Source organism: Nerophis lumbriciformis, linkage group LG32, assembly GCF_033978685.3.
Source record: "Nerophis lumbriciformis linkage group LG32, RoL_Nlum_v2.1, whole genome shotgun sequence".
In the NCBI taxonomy this organism is placed as follows: domain Eukaryota; kingdom Metazoa; phylum Chordata; class Actinopteri; order Syngnathiformes; family Syngnathidae; genus Nerophis; species Nerophis lumbriciformis.
Genome location: NC_084579.2, coordinates 21,024,852 through 21,047,598, shown reverse-complemented (window position 1 = coordinate 21,047,598; position 22,747 = coordinate 21,024,852). Strand labels below are relative to the sequence as shown.

Here is a 22,747-nt window from a genome sequence, read left to right as displayed (position 1 = left end):
TTCTAACAACTAGAGAGGGCATGGACAGTGCCAATGGTGGTTGCAGCCAAGTAGTGCACACCGTTTAGCCTCAATTGTTTAAAAAAGCGATTAATCAACAATCAATTTTACACTATTCTAAACTCTTCATTTAATATGTTCATTTCAATATCAATCAATAAAATGCAAAGTACCTTTTTGACCTTTACTGTGTCCTGATTATTGGAGAGACTCTCCTCATCCATGTCTGAATCTCCCCCGTCAGGCTCCAAAATCTTAGGAACCTCCAAGACTTTAGTCTTCCTGGTTTTGGGTGGCAACGCTGGCGGCGGAGGATCCAATGCGACTTCTGGTCGAGGATCTTGGCCGACCGACTCAAATGTGTTATTCGCTCTTTCGAGGCACAGCTGGACTTGACTAGAAGAGGGTTGTATTATGGTTGGGATAGACCTGGGGATGTCTCCAGAAGAGAGCTGAGAGCCCAGGGCGTCGTTGGGTTGATTGGCAGCGGGGAAAGTGGGTGATGGAGAGCCAGACCTGCACAATTGAGGGATGGAGAGCACTGTTGATGTGTGCATCTCTATGGGAACCTCCAGTTCTTGATGCTTTTTTGCTGGTAGTGCCAACTTGGTCTTGGTTGGACTACAGCCGGATGGAGACTCTGGATAAATAAAAAACAAACATTAAGGACAGCTAGAATAGTTTGGAAATAAGAGGAAAATAAGGTAGTTCACTTCAGTTAATTGGTTAGTAGTTCCTGGAGATAGCAGTATTGCACAACTACCACAGAACACAAATGTTAATTTATAATGGCGCAATATGCTGGACATTGTGGGTCACTGCCACATTTGACCCCAAAAAAGTGGCAAACAAATATAACTGCAAACATTGAAGGTCAATTTATCAATCTGCACACACACACATATACATATATATATATATATATATATATATATATATATATATATATATATATATATATATATATATAACTGAACAAATGTTCATTTTTGCATTGGCCCAAATACAATTTTTTATTAAAAAAAACAAAACAACATCTTGTCAAAGTCAACACCTACGTCAAAGTCTTTGGACAAAATCAGATTTTCAAAAAGATTTTTCCTTTAGCCTGGCCGCAACCCCGAAAGGGATAAGCGGTAAAAAATGGATGGATGAAAGGATAAAATAATTTGCAACAATGATTTCCCTAACCCTACCATATTGACCCAAATATATGACTACAGTCGTCCCTCTCCACATCGCACTTCAAATATTGCAGCTTCACCACGTCGCATATTTTTTAGGGGATATTATCTTATATTTTTTTAAAGCACATTCTAACTTTTTTTGGTCCTAAATTAAGCATTTTAAAGCATACAAATGGCTAATTAAAAAAAAAAAGATCAATACTACAGTAGTATTGGGCACTACAGGAGACCAAACCAATCAAAGCGCTATGTTCTATATCATGGCCATTGATTGGCTCAGCTTCAACGAGCATTACTATATTGGATTAAAAGACTGAAAAGGTGAATTAAAAGGGAACTGCATTTTTTTCCCCGAATGTTGCCTGTCATTCACAATCTTTAAGTATGATAAGAACACACGTTTTTCTTTTTTTTATGCATTGTTACTCGTAAATAAACATTAGCAAAAGTAAGCAAACAATGGAACCAATGTGAGTCGCTCTGTTCTGCCTATAAAGTGCTTAAAAAAAACATCAAGACTTTATATACAGGACTGTCTCAGAAAATTAGAATATTGTGATAAAGTCCTTTATTTTCTGTAATGCAATTAAAAAAACTAAAAATGTCATACATTCTGGATTCATTACACGTCAACTGAAATATTGGAAGCCTTTTATTATTTTAATATTGCTGATTATGGCATACAGCTTAAGAAAACTCAAAAATCCTCTCTCAAAAAATTTGAATATTTCCTCAGACCAAGTAAAAAACTAAGATTTATAACAGCAAAACAAAATCAAACATTTGAAAATGTCAATTAATGCACTCAGTACTTGGTTGGGAATCCTTTTGCACGGATTACTGCATCAATGCGGTGTGGCATGGAGGCAATCAGCCTGTAGCATTGCTGAGGTGTTATGGATGCCCAGGATGCTTCAATAGCGGCCTTTAGTTCATTTGCATTATTGGGTCTTGTGTCTTTCAGCTTCTTCTTCACAATACCCCACAAATTCTCTATGGGGTTCAGGTGCCAGATCATGCTGGAAAATGAAATCATCATCTCCATTGAGCTTTTCAACAGATGGAAGCATGTAGTGCTCTAAAATCTCTTGGTACACAGCTTCATTGACTCTGGACTTGATGAAACACAGTGAACCAACACCAGCAGCTGACATGGCTCCCCAAACCATTGCTGACTGTGGGAACTTCACAATGGATTTCAAGCAACTTGGATTTTGCTCCTCTCCAGCCTTCCTCCAGACTCTAGCGCCTTGACTTCCAAATGGAATACAAAACTTGCTTTCGTCTGAAAACAGGACTCTGGACCACTCTGCAACTGTCCAGTGCTTCTTTTCCATAGCCCAAGTCAAACGCTTCTAGAGATTTTAGAGCACTACATGCTTCCATCTGTTGAAAAGCTCTATGGAGATGATGATTTCATTTTCCAGCATGATCTGGCACCTGCCCACAGTGCCAAAACCACCAGTAACTGGTGTACTTACCATGGCTTTACTGTCCTCGATTGGCCTGCCAATTCCCCTGACCTGAACCCCATAGAGAATTTGTGGGGTATTGTGAAGAAGAAGCTGAAAGACACCAGACCCAACAATGCAAATGAGCTAAAGGTCGCTATTGAAGCATCCTGGGCATCCACAACACCTCAGCAATGCCACAGGCTGATTGCCTCCATGCCACGCTGCATTGATGCAGTAATCCGTGCAAAGGGATTCCCAACCAAGTACTGAGTGCATTAATTGACATTTTCAAATATTTGATTTTGTTTTGCTGTTATAAATCTTTGTTTTTTACTTGGTCTGAGGAAATATTCTAACTTTTTGAGATAGGATTTTTGAGTTTTCTTAAGCTGTATGCCATAATCAGCTACCGTATATTAAAATAATAAAAGGCGTGAAATATTTCAGTTGATGTGTAATGAATCCAGAATGTATGACATTTTTGTTTTTTTTAATTGCATTACAGAAAATAAAAACTTTATCACAATATTCTAATTTTCTGAGACAGTCCTGTATATCCTGTATATTACTGTTACTACATATATGTAATGTAGTAACAGGCACATTCATAATAACACGTATTTTGTTTATCTTAAGCGTACGGTGGCACATGAATTTCCTAGACGCATCACAACGTTCACACTGATAACTCAAGGCAAACTTTGTGAGAGCCAACAAACATAATAAAACAAACACTTAATGTACAATGTCTGCTCTTAATGGGATGTCGACTGATAGGATGTTCATATAATCCTATTTAGATAAAGAATGAATCACAATCCTCACAAAGGTATAAAAAAAAGGTGAGTGCAAACTGGTGTCTTTTCGTGTTTTTCTAGCCATCCACGGCTCTAAGTTGGCTGTCAAAGTTAGCCAATATCTCGGCTTATGGCCACATACTTTAACTATGCAGATGAGAGGTATGATTTATAATCTATAATTAACTTTCACCAACTCTCAGGCCAGAGAGCAGCTGATGATGTCAATACAGCAGTGTTTGCTAATTACCGCTCTGTGATTAATGCGCCACTAAAAGTAGGTCCTTAAGGTTTCACTTATAATAACAATATCACTAATACTTGGTCAATATTCAGGTAACAACATGTAAATGGAGTATTGTTGGCGCGTTTTGAATGTTTTTTAATTGGGTTTATAAGCGCGATAGACGCAATGATGTCTGCAATTAGCTCAATTGTTAGCAGACTTTGCTAGCATTTATTTATAAGTTAAAAATAATTAAAAAAAAACAAAAAAAACATGTGTTCTCGTCTTACATAAGGATTGTGAATGATGGGCAACATCCCCAAAAAGTGCAGTTTCCTTTTAAGGGTGTTATTTCATGTCGAGAGGGCTCTCTTAATGTTGAAAAACATATTTAAAAGATATTTTGATGCTCTAGCTATGAAAATATTAGTGATTCCTATTTAGCGGAAATGCATTCATCGTGACCATGTACTCAACCAATTAACAGCGATAAACGAGAGACAACTTTACCCTGAATATAAGACTACCCTAAATATAAATTGACTCCTCTTTTTCAAGAATGTTAAAACCAATATATATATAACGACAAAACCAAAGATAAGAAAGACAAAATAATTGTAGTTTAAAATAATGTTTTCAAAATCAGTGAAATAGCAGCTGTGAGAGTGCAGCAAACAAATATTTAAGATTTCTTAGCTGTTGTACAGTTAACTGAGGACTGTGCATTACTGTATTAATCACCATTACCTTAAAATTAGCTTCATAAGTCCCCCTCTGTTGTTTGCTACCTTGACAACAACCACTGAAACACTTTTTTCACGTTTGCATCCGTGTATGTGAGTGGCAGGAAGAAAAGCGCTTACACGCTTATGAGATGTCTACTGACATCATCTGCTAATTTGCATGTATACATCTCAACAATATAAGACAATCAGTCTTCTGCATGCAGTAGTACCTCAACTTAAGAATGTCAGAACTTAAGAGTGTTTTGAGTTAAGCGCTCTCTCTTTCTGAGATACAAGCATCCCTCTGGTCTTGCGAGCAAGTATTAGCTTGTAGGTAGAGGTCAATATAATTTTGTTTTACAATCATGGGAAGGAAGAACATGAGTGTAAAAACAGTGCAGAGAAGAAGAAGTGGATGATATTCATTGAAATAAAGAAATAAGAGAAGTATCGTACACTTCTCTTTTGTAAAGTAAATCTGAACAGCCGACATGGGCATCTACGTCAACTATATGATTTGCCTGAGAAGCTGGACAGGACAAAAAAATAAAATAAAATAAAATAAAAAAATAAAATAAAATAAAGAAATAAATGATCAAAAACATGACCAAGGGTGTTGCCGACTTGACGAAGCAATTTTAGCGTAGCACTGCTAGTCTGCTCCATACTGAAGCAAACTAAGTCTAATGCCAGCCAAGAATGTTAAAATAATATAAAAAATGGCGGACATTTATCCATGAAAAAATGGAAAAGCTGCTGTTGGTGTGTTTGTTGGAGAAGCAGCTGAAAAGAGATATCGCAGAAGTCCGCTCTCTAAGATAAATGCTATTTCATAAAACAACTGCAGTTGTTCATAGTACCGTATTTTCCGCACTATAAGGCGCACCTAAAAACCACAATTTTTCTCAAAAGCTGACAGTGCGCCTAATAACCCGGTGCGCTTTATTACGATTCATTTTCATAAAGTTTCGGTCTCGCAACTTCGGTAAACAGCCGCCATCTTTTTTCCCGGTAGAACAGGAAGCGCTTCTTCTTCTACGCAAGCAACCGCCAAGGAAAGCACCCGCCCCCATAGAACAGGAAGCGCTTCACCCGCCCCCGGAAGAAGAAGAAAAAACGCGCGGATATCACCGTACGTTTCATTTCCTGTTTACATCTGTAAAGACCACAAAATGGCTCCTACAAAGGACAAGGATCCGGTTCATAAAAAGACGCAATCTCTCCATCCGCACACGGATTACTACCGTATTTCACAGCAACTGATATTCCTGTGAACTGCACTGTGGAACGGGAGCACGTACGGTGAATATTCGCACCACAGAGAATGAGAAGTCATCCTTCACTGTGGTTCTAGCTTGCCATGCTAACTTCCACCCAGGGTGATATTCAAAAGGAAGACCTTGCCAAAAGAGACCTTTCCAGCCGGCGTCATCATAAAAGCTAACTCGAAGGGATGGATGGATGAAGAAAAGATGAGCGAGTGGTTAAGGGAAGTTTACGCGAAGAGGCCGGGTGGCTTTTTTCACACAGCTCCGAAGGCGAACACACCTTCACTAAGACGGGCAGATAGCGCCGGTCGACATACGCCAACATCTGCCAGTGGATCGTAAATGCCTGGGCAGATAGTTTCGGTCACAACTGTGGTCCGAGCTTTCCGGAAGGCAGGATTCACAGAACTGCTGCACAACAACAGCGACACTGAATCCGATGACTTCGACGAGGCGGAGCCGGCCATTTTTGGATCCCACGCTTGCGCAACTTTTCAATTCGGACACCGAAGACGAAGAATTCGAAGGATTTACGAATGAAGAATAACTTCAGAAGGTGAGCGCTATGTTTATTTTGTGTGTTGTGACATTAACGTTCGAGCAACATTATGTTGCTATTTATTGCTCTACACCATTTTGAATTTTACTATGTTTGTGATTGCACATTTGCGTACATTTTGGGACAGAGTTGTTAGAACGCTGGTTTTCAATATATTATTAAAGTTTGACTGAACTATCTGACTGTTTTTTTGACATTCACTTTAGCGCAGCGTTTTTTTGACATTCACTTTAGCGCAGCGTAGGCGCGGCTTATAGTCCGGGGCGGCTTATTGGTGGACAAAATTATGAAATATGTAATTCATAGAAGGTGCGGCTAATAATCCGGTGCGCCTTATAGTGCGGAAAATACGGTACATTCTGTTGTATCGTTTTTTTTTTACAATATTTCTCATCTAAAAGTTAGTTTTTCTTTTTAAAAGGCATGTTACATGTTAAAATTATGCTGTTTTTGGGAGGCCTAGCACCAATTGGTTTTAATTAATTTCAATGGCAGATGTTGTTTTGACATACAAGTGCTTGAGGTAAGCGCTCCGTCACAGAACCAATTAAGCTCGTAGGTTGAGGTATTACTGTACTTGTATCTAGAGACAAAATATAGTCTTATATTCGGCTCAACACGGTATTTACTCTTTTACTATGTCAAAATGACAATGTTACCTTTGAAGAGTCTCTCCTTGGGCTGCGACACCACCAGAGTGACATCATCGGGAGTATTCTGAAGCACGTCGATTGTGTCGGCGTGAGAGAGCCCTTCAAGGTTCAAGCCGTTCACAGCAATCAGGCGATCGCCTGCAACAAGTGTGAGAAAACCATCACTGTAATAACATCACTATTTTTTATTACTTGTTTGTTGTTTTGTTTTCTTCTTTTTTTAAACATGTCCAAAATAAATACAATTGCTGGGTTGCAATCATATGACCTAGAGGCACTTCCGGGTTTCAGGCAGGTTTGAGTCCCATTAGGCTACTGCTTATTTACCTGCATCAGTGCAGATTTTGGCTTATTTTGAAAGGTTTGGAAACAATTATATAAGCAATCATGGAAAAATATTTGCAATGGGATGGAGTGGGTTTATACACTCTTAAGAAAAATAATTTTTGAAAGATTTAAAGCATTCATTATCACCAAGACGTTACTGCTCTCCTTGACCTCCCTCCTTCAACCCTCACAAGAATTTATAGAAGAAAAGAATGGAGGCACATCATGTCTTTACATCTTAGGGGTCCACAAATTAAGCATTAATCGGTGAAAAATGTTGGACTTATTAGTACATCGGTAAATTCCGTATTTGATTGACATAACGAATGTTGTGCTGCAGTGATCGTGACACTGATGAGAAAAAGGATACGTTTGTTTGAAGTTGATTTCCTGCTAGAACTATTAGTCTCATCTACAATTCATGCCTACAGTTGTTTTTATGGTGTGAAGTTCATATTTTGTCTCATTATTTAGCTGTAGCTAGCTGTTATTCAGCAATGTTCCTAGCAATATCAAGATTCAGTATATTAAGTTAAAGTTAAAGTACCCATGATTGTCACACACACACTAGGTGTGGCGAAATTATTCTCTGCATTTGACCCATCACCCTTAATCACCCCCTGGGAGGTGAGGGGAGCAGTGAGCAGCAGTGGTGGCCGCACCCGGGACTGCTGAGCCTACGAAATATTTATTTATCTAGTTTAATAATACTATTAAGGATATTTTCTTGATGCTAACAAATAGCACCAATGACGCTATACGGTGGATTGGACCAACAATTACAATATTTATTTGCCCAACCATGGCTTCATAGGTATATTTAGGCATAGCAACCACAAAAGAACAAAAAACTAATGTGATCTATTGTCCTTTATTTACATTTAGTTCTGCTATCAAACACTACTAATATAGTACAGAATAAACTCAATAGTATCACGGAAAGTTTCTCAAACAAATCAAATGTTCAAACAAACATTTTACAAAGTGATCGTTGCAGACACAAACGGTCCGGTTGTATTCCTGAAGATGATGAAAGTGATATTTTTAAGAGCCATTTCCTTCAACGCACTTTCGTTTTTCCCCTGACTTTATTATCTTTATGAACGACTTCTTTCGGGACAATGAAAGATCTTTCTTATCTCTCTACTTTAACGACTGTAACACCAAGAACAGAACAGCAATACGGCATTTTCTGCTAAAAACTCTACACCCACTCTCCCTTGTTTTAGTGCTACGCTCAAGCTGCTTGACCATCGTGTGAACTGAGCCGCGAAGAAGATCAGATGCAATCCAGCAATACAATAACATTTTGAGCATTTGGGACAAGGACAGAGGGAGCATTCATGGGGTCTACCGGGTGTGAGATTGCCGTTAGCGTCAGCAGGACCCCCTGGCATGATGGAACTGATGATGGTACCCATGTCCTTACGACCTGAGTTCTCCCCTCCCACCACCTGGAACCCTATAGATCCAAACAAGAAACGCATTAGAGAGGAATAAGCAGCAGAGAGGGGAATACAACTGAAAAAAAAATCCTTACCCAAGCCATATTTTGCATCTTTCTTCAGGCTGACCGCTCTGGTTTGTCTCTCTGGGGATGGCAAAGCATTGACTTTTTTTTTCAGTGAATCTATTGAACAAAAATATTTGTGTTCAGTTTTCTTTGTATGCATGATAACGTCATGTTTGCTAACATTTGTGTTTACTCTTCATTTCAAAAGGGGTGTTTAATTAATATATATATTTTTTAGAGGGGGGGTGGACTATAATAGGGATCGACTGATTATCGGCGCCAATATTTGCCATTTTGACATATTCGATATCGGCCTTCTTTTATCGGTATCGGCAGATATATATATAATTTTTTTACAACAACAGAAATACATTAGAAGATACAATATGTACACATGTGATACCAGTATTTAATATTAAAATACTAGTGATAAGTAGAAAGTAAGTTAGTAGTAATAACCAGTGCTCCTTTCTGCATAGCTGTTGTGTACTTTGTAAACACTTTGTGTTTGAACACTTTCTAAACTAGATTGTATTAGTACATTGTTTGATTTATTTGCTTAATCTATTCCATAATTTAATTCCAGATACTGATATACTAAAGGTTTTAAGTGTTGTAAGTGCATACCAATGTTTTAAGTTAGATTTTTCTATGAGGCTATATTCATCCTCCTTTGTTGAGACAAATTGTTGTACATTCTTGGGTAGCAGGTTATAGTTTGCTTTATGCATTATTTTAGCGGTTTGCAAATGCACCAAATCATTGAATTTTAATATTTTTGATTCAATAAATGAAGGGTTTGAATGTTCTCTATAACCAACATGATGTATTATTCTATAACTGACCTTTTTTGTAACACGGTTAGTGAATGAAGAGTATTTTTGTAATTATTTCCCAATATTTTTACATAATATCTAAGATATGGTAACACCAGTGAACAGTGAGAGAATATGGAATGATTTTTGGTGAAGAATAAATTTAGCTTTATTCATTATTGAATTATTTATTGCCACCTTATGTTGTATATGTTTATATGAGATTTCTAGTCATTTTATTATCTATTATTACACCTGGACATGTAATTTATTTTACCCCGTCAAGGTCTACTCCATCTATTTGTATTTGTTTGATTTTCTCTTTTACTGTTAGTTTTATTTAGATTCAAAGATAGTCTGTTTTTGTCCAGCCATCTCTTTTATTTATTCATGTATTCGTGTGTTGTCTGTATTATCTTCTGTCGCTTCATCAGGTTTTAAGGATTTTAATTCAGGCCCAAGCTGGGTTATTCCTAAACTTAAACTCTCATCTTCCAAAGCCATTTTTTAATTTTTTAGGATGTTTACTTCACTGTCATGCTGTAATGTCCAATTCAGCTTTTACGAGGCATTTAAAGGTTGTGGGCCAACATTGACCGCTATTTGGAACAACAAGAAACCCTAGTCCCTCCACCGTGACTAAAACACCAGTTGCAGCTGAAAAACACAAAAATAATCAACAGCATGACAGCAGGACGGGGGATTTTAGCAACCAAAGAACATGATTAAGAATCTGCTGAATGGCACCGATTGGAGCAAATTAAGGAATGCATGTCACCTTTGAATCTAGACCAGGGGTCTCAAACCAGCAGCCCGGGGGCCATTTGCGGGCCACAGGCCGATATTTTGTGGCCGTCTACTTAACTTTGTTGTTTAGTGTACAGGTGTCAAACTCAAGGCCTGGGGGCCAAATGTGGCCAGCCACATCATTTTTTATGGCCCGCAAAAGCCTAGAAATAATAAGCCTCAATAAAGTACTTTACTATCTATCGCCATTTTGACAGAAAAAAAATACGTATACATATTTAAAATTATTATATTATCTAATAATGCAAAAATATTATATTATCATACGTTCCAATTTTTTTGTTAAATTGCAAATAAATACTGAAATACTTGCGTGATCTATGATTTAAATTGTACAATGCAAAAAGGGGAATGGAATTTATGTAAAATACAAAACGAAAAAAAACTTTGGTACTGTTAAAAAAACAACCAAAGATTTTCGGTAAAAAAAAACAACAAATAAAATTAAAACTAAGTTGCCAGAATTTTACCGCAAAAGAACAGTGGTACAATTTTTCTGTTTATATTAATAAGTACTAAAAAAAAAACACTACATTTTACAAAAAAATTCTGGCGACTGGGCTTTTCGCAAAATATACAGATTTCTTTACATAAAAAATATACAATAATCAAATGCATAGGCGATTGTGTTATAATATCAATAAGTGAATCCTTAGAAATTAATATTCATATATTGTTCACTGTTATATAAATGCGATTTGGCCTTAATGAAAACGAGTTTGACACCCCTTATTTAGTGTAATTGCGACCTGCACCATTATAAAGAATTGTCCAAACACAAAAATAACAGTGAAACAAACGCACATTGGGAAACACAAAGAGAAAATTCCTATAAGCAAGTGGAAGTGTCTGCGAGGAAATTCAATAGTGTAAAAATATACTATTTCTCCATTTACAAACCCCGTTTCCATATGAGTTGGGAAATTGTGTTAGATGTAAATATAAACGGAATACAATGATTTGCAAATCATTTTCAACCCATATTCAGTTGAATATGCTACAAAGACAACATATTTGATGTTCAAACTGATAAACTTTTTTTTGTTGCAAATAATCATTAACTTTAGAATTTGATGCCAGCAACACGTGACAAAGAAGTTGGGAAAGGTGGCAATAAATACTGATAAAGTTGAGGAATGCTCATCAAACACTTATTTGGAACATCCCACAGGTGAACAGGCAAATTGGGAACAGGTGGGTGCCATGATTGGGTATAAAAGTAGATTCCATGAAATGCTCAGTCATTCACAAACAAGGATGGGGCGAGGGTCACCACTTTGTCAACAAATGTGTGAGCAAATTGTTGAACAGTTTAAGAAAAACCTTTGTCAACCAGCTATTGCAAGGAATTTAGGGATTTCACCATCTACGCTTCGTAATATCATCAAAGGGTTCAGAGAATCTGGAGAAATCACTGCACGTAAGCAGCTAAGCCCGTGACCTTCGATCCCTCAGGCTGTACTGCATCAACAAGTGACATCAGTGTGTAAAGGATATCACCACCTGGGCTCAGGAACACTTGAGAAACCCACTGTCAGTAACTACAGTTGGTCGCTACATCTGTAAGTGCAAGTTAAAACTCTCCTATGCAAGGCGAAAACCGTTTATCAACAACACCCAGAAACGCCGTCGGCTTCGCTGGGCCTGAGCTCATCTAAGATGGACTGATACAAAGTGGAAAAGTGTTCTGTGGTCTGACGAGTCCACCTTTCAAATTGTTTTTGCAAACTGTGGACGTCAGGCCCTCCGGACCAAAGAGGAAAAGAACCATCCGGATTGTTATAGGCGCAAAGTTGAAAAGCCAGCATCTGTGATGGTATGGGGGTGTATTAGTGCCCAAGACATGGGTAACTTACACATCTGTGAAGGCGCCATTAATGCTGAAAGGTACATACAGGTTTTGGAGCAACATATGTTGCCATCCAAGCAACGTTACCATGGACGCCCCTGCTTATTTCAGCAAGACAATGCCAAGCCACGTGTTACATCAACGTGGCTTCATAGTAAAAGAGTGCGGCTACTAGACTGGCCTGCCTGTAGTCCAGACCTGTCTCCCATTGAAAATGTGTGGCGCATTATGAAGCCTAAAATACCACAACGGAGACCCCCGGACTGTTGAACAACTTAAGCTGTACATCAAGCAAGAATGGGAAAGAATTCCACCCGAAAAGCTTAAAAAATGTGTCTCCTCAGTTCCCAAACTGCCATGTAACACAGTGGTGAACATGCCCTTTCCCAACTACTTTGGCACGTGTTGCAGCCATGAAATTCTAAGTTAATTATTATTTGCAAAAAAAAAAGAAAGTTTATTAGTTTGAACATCAAATATCTTGTCTTTGTAGTGCATTCAATTGAATATGGGTTGAAAAGGATTTGCAAATCATTGTATTCCGTTTATATTTACATCAAACACAATTCCCCAACTCATATGGAAACGGGGTTTGTATAATCACCTAAGTCTATCATAGCTCCTCTGGGTCACCATAGCTGCTGGTAGAAGTAGTTAACACATTTAGTCACGGGGTTCAGAAGTGAATACTTTGTGCGGTCAGCCTCACCCCGACTCTACCTCCAGAGGCCCCCAGGTAAATTGAGTTTGAGACCCCTGATCTAGACACACATGACCAAAAGAAATATACCACTAGCAGAGGTTGGGGTGGAGGGTGGTCCAGAGGAGCTGTGCATACTGACTCCTAAAGAAAAATCAGAAAATCAGACACATTTCCCAGAAACAACTTTGCAGAGAGTATAGAGTACCTGTCAAATGTTTGGACACTTTCTCTTACAAGTGAATTACAAAGTGTGTCCAAACATTTGCATGTCAGGGCTTTAAAGCTGGGTACATGTCACTTACCCATTACATACGCCTGGCCCGGTTCCTCAATGGAAGAGGAGTCTGATTCTTCTTTGGACTCCAAATGGCTCCAGTCTGAGCTGTTGGAAAGAGAGAAAAAACAGCTGATTACGCTGCATTGTGTCTTTTCTTCCACTAGGGATCAGTAGACTCGATGAAAAAGCCCTCACTGGGGGATGTATTGAGCAAACATGTCTCATAAATGTTTTAAATCTTTGCTTTACACATACATTTTTGCAAAATCGCGGTATGAGACTCATAACCATAGGACTGAAGCTAAAAATATGTTATAAATTGAGTCCAGAAATAGCCTGGTGCTATTTTGCACGGTCAAGGGTGGAACTATGAGCATTACAAGCATTAAGTGGTTCATCACATCACATAATGGTAACCTAAAAATAGAACATACAGATTACGAGTAAGTTGACTTTTAACACACATGACAGCGATGCCAATGACATAAGACAAATCAATGAGATACTTTGTTCAAGTTTGTTTGTTTTGCCAAATCTGATTTGTGGAATGTAGGTTTGTGCAGTTTCGTACATGACTTGCAATATTTGTATTCATTTCTAACAATTCATAGTTAAAAAAAAAAAAAAAATATATATATATATATATATATAGAAAAAAATGTGTTCTGATAATGTGCATAATAATTGATTGATTGAACATTAAGATGCCATGTAGATCATGTGGAATTGACTCTCCATAAAACATGTTTTGGAGCAATTGATGCACAATTAAGTTCACTACTTGTCTGCAACCAGCAGAGGTGCTGTTGATTTAGACCAGGGGTGTCAAACTCGTTTTCATTTAGTGCCACGTTGCAGTTACGGCTGTCTTCAGGGGGCCACGATAAATAACATGATTCTAAATGTATAATCGCCTCATGTTATTATAAACAGAATTGCCTATGCATTTAATGATTAGATTTTTGTTACGTACAAACTGATGGATGACTTGCTTTAAAATCCAGTCTATGTGACAAACAGCTATACAATTGTAATACCGTATATGGTTTCAAATATTGCAGCTTCACCACACTTTTTTTTTGTTTTGTTTTTGTTTTTCAAAGCATATTCTACAATTGTGTTGTCTTAAATTAAACATTTTCAGGCATAAAAATAGCCAAATAAACTCAAAATATCAATACTGCAGTAACATTGGTTACGAGAGACCCAACTAATCAGATCACGCTGTTCAGTATCGTAGCCAGTGATTGGCTCAGCCTCTGGAAGTATTACTATATTGGATCAAAATAGTGCAAAGTTTTAATTTCATGTCTAGAGGGCTGTCATCGTGTAAAATACATATTTAGAAGGCCGTAAATGTTTTTTTTTAATGCTCTAGCTATGAAAATATTTGATTCCTACTTCACAAAAATTAATTTATTGCAGTCATGTCCAGAACCAAATAACAGCTATAAAGAATGTGTGACTGTATAATAATATGATATTTGTTGTATGATCAACTACAATTCAAGTTTAAAAGATATGCAATTTAATGCAGTACATACATTTTTTTCCGTCAAAATTTAAAAAATTAATACATTTAGTAAGAAAGAAGAAGTACTTAATTGACACACATTATTTACAGCCTTTCACAGGCCATATAAAAGACTGATACCTTTGATTTAGACTCAACTAATTGGCTGTCCAAAGACAGACAAAAAGCTACAGAAAGTTGAGCTACATAGACGCAGACTACAGCATGCATTAAAACAGAAGTTCAGAACATCCTGAAAGAGAGTTTACCATCCAATTAAAAATAGCGATTCAAATCTAACAAGGAAATAATGATAACCCAATAACTCACCAAAAAACACCTACCCTGAACAGACATCTTTGCAATTAAATAAATAAACGGCATAAATGAACATACTGTACATTTATCCTCAGTGGGTTAATCAGTTGGTGGTAATAACGCCTGGCTTGTTAATAAGCTCAGCCTTGCTAAATCAGGTTTACAAGGGCCCTAGAGCAATTACGCGCTTGGTGCGGTTTGTTTTGTCCCAACTGTTGGAACCAAGCTATACAGTGAATGTAGAAAATGGATAAATGGATGACCTTCACGTAAACTCACTTGCTTATCTGCTGTGAGAGCGAGTCTGTGTCAGAACTGGCTCGCATGCTGGGTTGCGCCAGGCCCATGCCAACGCTCTGCTCGGATGACTCCATTATCTGTCTGAGATTGTGCAAGGAGCGGCTTATAGGCCGAGGATGGTGGGGGACTTTGACCGGATTGAAACCCGGAAAGTGAAGCACATCCCGGACTAAGATGGGGCTAGAAGGAGCCTTGTTGAGGGCTGCATCAGAGTAGGAGATCCTCTTCAGGAGCTCTGGGTTGGACTGCGTTGACAGGGCGGGGGCCAAGCTGCCTGAGCTCAAGGCCCGCCCCACTGAACCTGCGGCCTGAAGGTCTGTGGAATACTGCAAATTGCTCAGGGGACTGTTCACTGAAAATCAAGGGAAAACAGCCAATTACATTTCTTGACAAAATGTGGATGTTTCAAAAGGCAGAAAATGAAACTCTCTAATTATAGCCTGGATGTGGGCGGAGCATTAGTTCGAAACACGCGATGACTGGAGCGAAGCTGATATTAGAAAACTTTGAACTTTAGTATAACAAGTTAAGTTAAAAGTTAAAGTGCCAATGATTGTCACACACACGAGGTGTGGCGAAATTATTATCTGCATTTGACCCATCACCCTTGAATTGGAATGCATGAGAAAGTGCAAAGGAAAACATACAGTGGCTCTACTGCACCAAATTTTGCACAACACAGCAGCAACACAACCAACGTTGTAATGCCAGTAAAGAGTAGTGATGGGTCAAACGATACTGAAGCATTGATGACTCGGTGCCTCGACGTCTGTAACTTAAACAGCTGGCGCAAAAGGAGAAAACATCGATTTTTTAAATCGTCTACAACAAAAAACTCAAATTTAATGATACAATCAATATATTGCCCAGGCCTAGTAGGTTGTGACTTTTTTAATCTAGCAGATGGTGTATGACCATTATGAAACAGTAACACAGTATCAGTGCAGTGTAGATACAGGGAGTAAGTGTGCCATTCAGTCACTGAGGTGTCATTTACCAATCACTTGTAATTAGTAAACTGCTAAATCGGCATTACCACTACTGATGAGGTCATTGTGACAAACAATATGGTGAATGTAACACGCATGAGTTTTCACACCAACAGATGAAAAGCAAAGCCATAATTCTAAGGCACATGCTGAAGTAGATACAGCTGGTGGATGCTGACCACTAACGATACTTCAAATGGAGCTATTGCCATCTCATAGGGTTAAAGCAAAACTACATCAGGAGGTTGCCTACAGCCACAGCTGTTAATGCCAATGTTGCTAATGAAAGACCACGACATGTCATCTGTTTTTGTAGATCATGCACCTGCTGACTACAGGAGATATCACAGTTAACGGATTAATTTATAATGGCAGCATTTATGGTAAAAAGATGGACAATATCTTCCTACCTATATCTTGGATCTCCTGGTTGTTTTGGTGGGCCCTCATCTGCTGGTAGAACTTGTGATGGTCAGAGCAGAGCTGCAGCAGATACTGACATGTTTTGCTGCTGTCTGTCTGAAACACATGCTTGATCCCATCTGACATGTTCTGAAGGGAAACCTTTTTTTTCTGCAGTGAAAGGATGAAATAAGGTTGCTAAAACTGCAGTGCTATTGAGGATTTGTTTGTGGTGATTAGATAAAATGGCTTTACTGTGAAACAAATCTTCTTGGTCTCCCTCCAGGGGAACCACAGCACCGGTGTACGATTTCCGTTGAGGACCTCAAAAATGCGGACGCCTTTGGAGTAGATGCCCAACATTATGCCAGTCTGGGATCTCTTCTCTGGGAGTACCCGGTGGAAATGGACCCCGTACTCAGTCAATGTCTGGCTCAACTTTGGAAGAACAGACCAAATATGATTCTCAGAGAATACCACAATAAAACAATAAATTCCTATTACAAAATAACTCTAAAATGGCCGTTGAACTCAAAAACCAATTCAAATCTTTGATCAAATATGTATGGCGTCAAAACAGTGTCAAAATCCTTAAGCGTAAAAACCACACTGCGCGTGCACTTGGTCTCCCGGTGCGACTCGTTTAGCACGTTAACAATTTCATTAAAGATAACTTATTTCAAATGACAAAATGTTTTTCTGGAAATACGCTCCCCAGGTAATTGTAGTGTTGCATTATATAGTAAGGCTGGACGATTATGGCAAAACTAATCATCACAAATATTTTGATTGATATTATAATCACAAATAATTACACGGATGGATAAATTAGTAACAATAAACAACAACAAGTAAAATAATAATAATTGCAATAACAATAAACTTAAACAACAATAGCAATATAAAAAACAATACAATTCTGTTTTTTCCGTTTTCCTGGTTTTTAATTCAGTTTTTTACCTTTACACTTTTTTTTACCACCACAAAGTGTGTGCTATTTGTGTAAAATAAAATTAGATAAAATGTTTGTTAATTAATTGCAAAAATCCTCACATTTATTGGTACCACACATCTTTGGACAATTTTGACAAATATTTTAGGTCAAAGCATAATCATTTTGGAAATGTACCACCAATAAGTGCTTTAAGTACACTATGCCTATGCAAGTTGTTTTTTTTTAAACCTTTATTTTGTTTGCGCTATCAGACCAGATGTGGCGCACCGCGTTATTATTGTGAAGGGGGGAGTGTACTGCGCTGTTGTTCTCAGCTTGACAACTCAATTTGCGACCACTGTTTATACATTGATGTTACTTCGATGATGTCGTTCACAACAGCAAGGGCAGATTAGATGTGTTGTGGGTGTATGTATTGCTCTTGCTAGCTTTAGCTTCTTACTTTAGTCGCTGTGTTAAGTGACCGTCTCGACATTGTTTAGTTCAGGGCGAGGCAGTTGAGTGTGTCGAGAATAAATAAGTGCTACCGGACACATTATTTTCCCAAACAAATGTTTTTTCTTCTCACAACAACATGGCTTAGACCGTTTTTTTTTTTCTCCCCCCCCATTGTTTACCTGTATCTCACCTTTTCTGTAAGGGGCGCCGGAAGTTGGCAGACCCGTCAGCAATTCTGTTCAGTCTCCCTGTAATGTTTGTCTGATCTTGAATGAGATTGTGCTGAACATTTTGATTTCCCCTCGGGGATTAATAAAGTATTTCCAATTCAGAATCTGATTTTACTAACATTTATGTAAATTTTCCAGATATTATTTTGCGTTCATCAGCGGAATCCGTTTTATTGGCCAATTACGTGACTCTGTCCGCGGTTACGTGAACGTGGAAATCAAGTTTTCCTTTTTTGAAGAGTTTAGTAATTATTGATTAGGCATACTAGCGCTGTGTCAAATAAAAAAGTAGCAACCATTTTTGACATTCCAAACTTCTAGTACACATGCTCTTTTTTTCACTCATTCGCTCCTCATCTGTTTCATTATTACAAGCTCCGAAATTTGCATGGACGTTTTTTTTCCGATTATTATATTTTAATAATCATTAGAAGCCATAATCGAAATTGAAATTAAAATGTGATTAATTGTCCAGCCCTAGGACAAACTGTATTTAGTATTTACCTTGAGAAACTCAAACTCTGCCTCCGACTCAGATGCTCCGTAGTATTTGCTGTGGAGTTCAGGCAGCTCCTCTTTGATGGACGTCTGGTCTATTTTATCCAACACTGCCACAGGCAGGTAGTGCTCCACTCGGAAGTACGTCTTCCCTTGAAGCTGCAGACCAGACATTAGCAGCCTTTTATTAATACGTTCATTTCAAATGAATTCTTCATTCCATATTCTCTCTTTTCTAATTATGATTTAGTGATGCATGTGTGACATAATCCAGTACCTCTGGTTGGTAGTCACCAAACTCAGCCTGCAGCGCTAAGGAGGCCAACAAGATGGCGTTTTTCATGTCACAACGTGTCCTCTCCTCTAAGATATCCTTCCTCAGTTGTAGATAGTACTGATGTTTGGTCATAGCATGTCTGTTCAACAAGGAAAGAAAGATAATTACTTAATTCTACTGGTATTCAAAGTGCCGCTAAAAGACTTTCATTGCAGCAATACTCACTGAATTAGGTTAACATCGTCAAGGAAAAATTTAATGCGTAGGAAAAGGTTAAAAGACATGTCAGATTTCTTCTTCCAACCGTCAGGGGCTACTTTGGACAGCTTGGCGTCAGGATTAACGAAGAAGTATTCGTTATCTGTGAGGGGGAAGGAATGCTTTAGCTTCAAGTAGAAAAGGTAACGCACTCTGTTGACATGGGACATACTCTACCTTGGAGGTAAGCTAGGCCGAAGAGATGGCGCTCAACAAGGCCGACGTGTGCAATCACCATGTCAAGCGCGTCTTTACACGAGGCCTTCACGTCACAGTTCAGCTCCAGCTTTTGGCCGTTTAGCAACACCACACCAATCTTCTTCTGCACTTCTTCTCCCTTACACTTATTGGGAGAAAACTAAGTATATTAACTCTAGCATCTTATACTGTATATATATTGTCTCACCATTATTGAAGATTGAACGTTGAGGGGGACACTGGGCTCGCTGGCCATCTTCACAAACTCTGGCTCGTGGTACAGCTGCCAATGGAACAAGATTTAAAAAAAGTAAGCAAGAGAGACATTAATTTCAATCACAGCTCTTCACAGTAATTTACTGTTATCATTAAATATATATTGATATATATATATTTTTAAAATGTTTTCACAGATATAATTCCAAATATATTCCAACATATTTATTATAATTACTATACGGTAATTATTTGTAGGCTACATTGTTTAATTAAACTCCCCACGATGAAATAATGATAATTTTAATAAGAATTGTATGACTTCAGCGTATGCTTTCATATAGAACTAAACTATGTAAATTAGGTATCTCATATAATGTAATAATATATTGAATGTTGTTATTTACCAGGTGAATATGTATTATATTGTTGTTCAAGAATCAGATATTATATTTGAGTGATGGGGCAAGACATCATATGCTTTGCTTCTTTTTGCTCAGTTTCGGACACACAATGTTTCTTTAATTAATTTGCTTTTAATATTACTATTGCTTTTAATTGTTTTATTTTATTTTTTATTTTTTTTAAAATGATGATTATTGTAATGGAGATGTTTTTTTCTTCTTTAATTTCTGTAGATGATGAGTATCTTTGGTTTGTTGTGTACGTAAAACATTTATTTTCATGATAAATATGCATTGAATGTCTTAATTGTTTACCCCACAAATAAATACTCAATTAAAATAATATGAATATATTAAAGTTACGCTAAAGTTAAAGTACCAATGATTGTCACACACACACTAGGTGTGGTGAAATGTGTCCTATGATATGTATCAATTAATCAAATATGTTAATATAAATATACATTGTATGTAATTAGAATACTGTAATTCTAAATAGTATATATGAGAAACACTGTGCCTTTTAAATAAAAATAACCGGGGGGTGCTGGAGCCTATCTCAGCTGCATTCGGGCAGTAGGCGGGGTACACCCTGGACAGGTCGTCACCTCATCACAGGGCCAACACAGATACACAGACAACATTCACACTCACATTCACACACTAGGGACCATTTAGTGTTGCCAATCAACCTATCCCCAGGTGCATGTCTTTGGGGTTGGGAGGAAGCTGGAATACCCGGATGGAACCCACGCAGTCACGGGGAAAACATGCAAACTCCACACAGAAAGATCCCGAGCCCAGGATTGAACCCAGGACCTTTGTATTGTGAGGCACACGCACTAACCCCTGTGCCAAAAGATCAAATTTTTATTGATTAATACGAGCCATCCTTTTTCTACCGCTTGTCCCTTTCGGGGTCGCGCGGGGTGCTGGAGCCTATCTCAGCTGCATTCGGGCGGTAGGCGGGGTACACCCTGGACAAGGCGCCACCTCATCACAGGGTCAACACAGATAGACAGACAACATTTACACTCACATTCACACACTAGGGCCAATTTAGTGTTGCCAATCAACCTCAATTATATCAAAATAAAATGTTACATCCTTTTTTTGTCTGTGAATATGAGAATAGTATTTTTTTCTTTTTCTTTTTCTTTACAGATGCCATGTCTCCTCTGCAGTAATGACGTTCATTGCAACACTTAGGGCCATCAAATTTAATATCATAAAAAAGATGCTGAGAGGCCTCTATTTGAGTGATAAATAAATGATAAGTGGAGGCCACTTATTTGAGGAAATATGGTTATTTAAAAGTTAAACAGTTCAGGCCCTAATGACCTTTAACACACTAGAGATTTCAACTGCACTAACCACATTTCAATGACAACATCTTGAGTAAAGCACCCAAAATGTATCCTTTTAACATTAAGTCATAACCACTGAATACGCTTGCAGCCAACAATCTGCACATTGTAGCGAGAATAAATTATAGTTTAATAAGTAGCGTAAGCCAGGCTCTGCCCAAAGCATTACACATAGCTGCAATTATAACTCGATGCTACTGTAGAAATTATATTTACTGTCAGCACTTTGTATTTAGCAAAGCTCTGCTTCCCAAGCCACATTCTTCCATCCTTCCTTAAATAATGCACTATAAACAAACTCCAGGCAACAGATTGTGAGACATTTTTACACAGAGACACTGGTCCCAAAGGACAGCATAGAAACAGAGATGTAAAAGTACCTTGGCTTTTCGAAGTGGCAACGAGGACATGTACGTTGGGTCTTGGAGGTTGAGCATGGAAGTGCGAAACCTGTTGGCCAGGTGGGCCTGCAGCTGTTGTACCTCCTTTTCCTGCTTTTGGAGGAGCAGCCCAGCTCCTGCCAGGCCTTCATCATATAGCCTGCATACAAAAAGTGGATTGGAAATTTGAAAAGGGACATTTCCATCAAATTTTGGAGAACAATTCTTTAATCATACCCAGCCCTTTTTTTTATATACCTAAACTGCAATGAGGATGGGGTTTTAAGATGATAACAAAAACTCACTCTATGTAACCTCATTTTTTCACTTTAATAATGATATGGAGTGCATGTGAAAATAGAAAACAGTTCTCTTTCACTATTTCTTACCAAGTATATTCTACAACACAGCAACAACAGAACCCCTGTTGTAATACTGGTAGGTAGTAAACTGTTGCGGCATAACGCAACAAACATTTTAAAGCGCGTGCAAGCTGCTGAATATTAACTACTGATGACACTTCAAATGCAGATACTGCCATCTTTTGGAATTAACAAAAAATAAATTAGTGGGTTGCCTACAGCCACGGGAAAGAAGAGGCCCACCCAATGACTACAGGAGGCTTGGCGGTTAATACAATTTTGGAAATAATTGGAGTATTTATATTACATAAATAACAAGGGCAACAACAAAAGAAAGTCAAACTTGGAGACGATAATGCAGTAAAAAAAAGTTTTAGATCAGGGGTGTCAAACTCATTTTAGCTCAGGGGCCGCATGGAGGAAAACCTGTGCACACGCCGGCCGGACTATTAAAATCATGGCATTAAAACTAAAAAATAAAG

General features: G+C 38.1%; 1 protein-coding gene across 7 annotated transcripts in view; it reads right to left on the bottom strand.

The window, feature by feature from the left end:
* ptpn13 (protein tyrosine phosphatase non-receptor type 13) overlaps nucleotides 1–22,747 on the bottom strand; it is a 141,885-nt gene that overhangs the window by 48,245 nt on the left and 70,893 nt on the right. For 3 of the 7 annotated variants that reach the window (XM_061926899.2, XM_061926900.2, XM_061926904.2), the window contains exons 11-25: nucleotides 21,904–22,063; nucleotides 19,745–19,819; nucleotides 19,516–19,681; nucleotides 19,306–19,441; nucleotides 19,081–19,219; nucleotides 18,810–18,962; nucleotides 16,938–17,120; nucleotides 16,691–16,853; nucleotides 15,271–15,643; nucleotides 13,186–13,265; nucleotides 12,971–13,024; nucleotides 8,737–8,826; nucleotides 8,551–8,658; nucleotides 6,876–7,007; nucleotides 174–640 (exon numbers count right to left, since the gene is read on the bottom strand). In XM_061926899.2, coding sequence (XP_061782883.1) covers nucleotides 174–640; nucleotides 6,876–7,007; nucleotides 8,551–8,658; nucleotides 8,737–8,826; nucleotides 12,971–13,024; nucleotides 13,186–13,265; nucleotides 15,271–15,643; nucleotides 16,691–16,853; nucleotides 16,938–17,120; nucleotides 18,810–18,962; nucleotides 19,081–19,219; nucleotides 19,306–19,441; nucleotides 19,516–19,681; nucleotides 19,745–19,819; nucleotides 21,904–22,063 — 2,479 coding nt within the window. The remainder of the gene's footprint in view (nucleotides 1–173; nucleotides 641–6,875; nucleotides 7,008–8,550; nucleotides 8,659–8,736; nucleotides 8,827–12,970; nucleotides 13,025–13,185; nucleotides 13,266–15,270; nucleotides 15,644–16,690; nucleotides 16,854–16,937; nucleotides 17,121–18,809; nucleotides 18,963–19,080; nucleotides 19,220–19,305; nucleotides 19,442–19,515; nucleotides 19,682–19,744; nucleotides 19,820–21,903; nucleotides 22,064–22,747) is intronic. The other 4 variants (XM_061926902.2, XM_061926905.2, XM_061926901.2 and 1 more) reach the window with 3 other exon arrangements.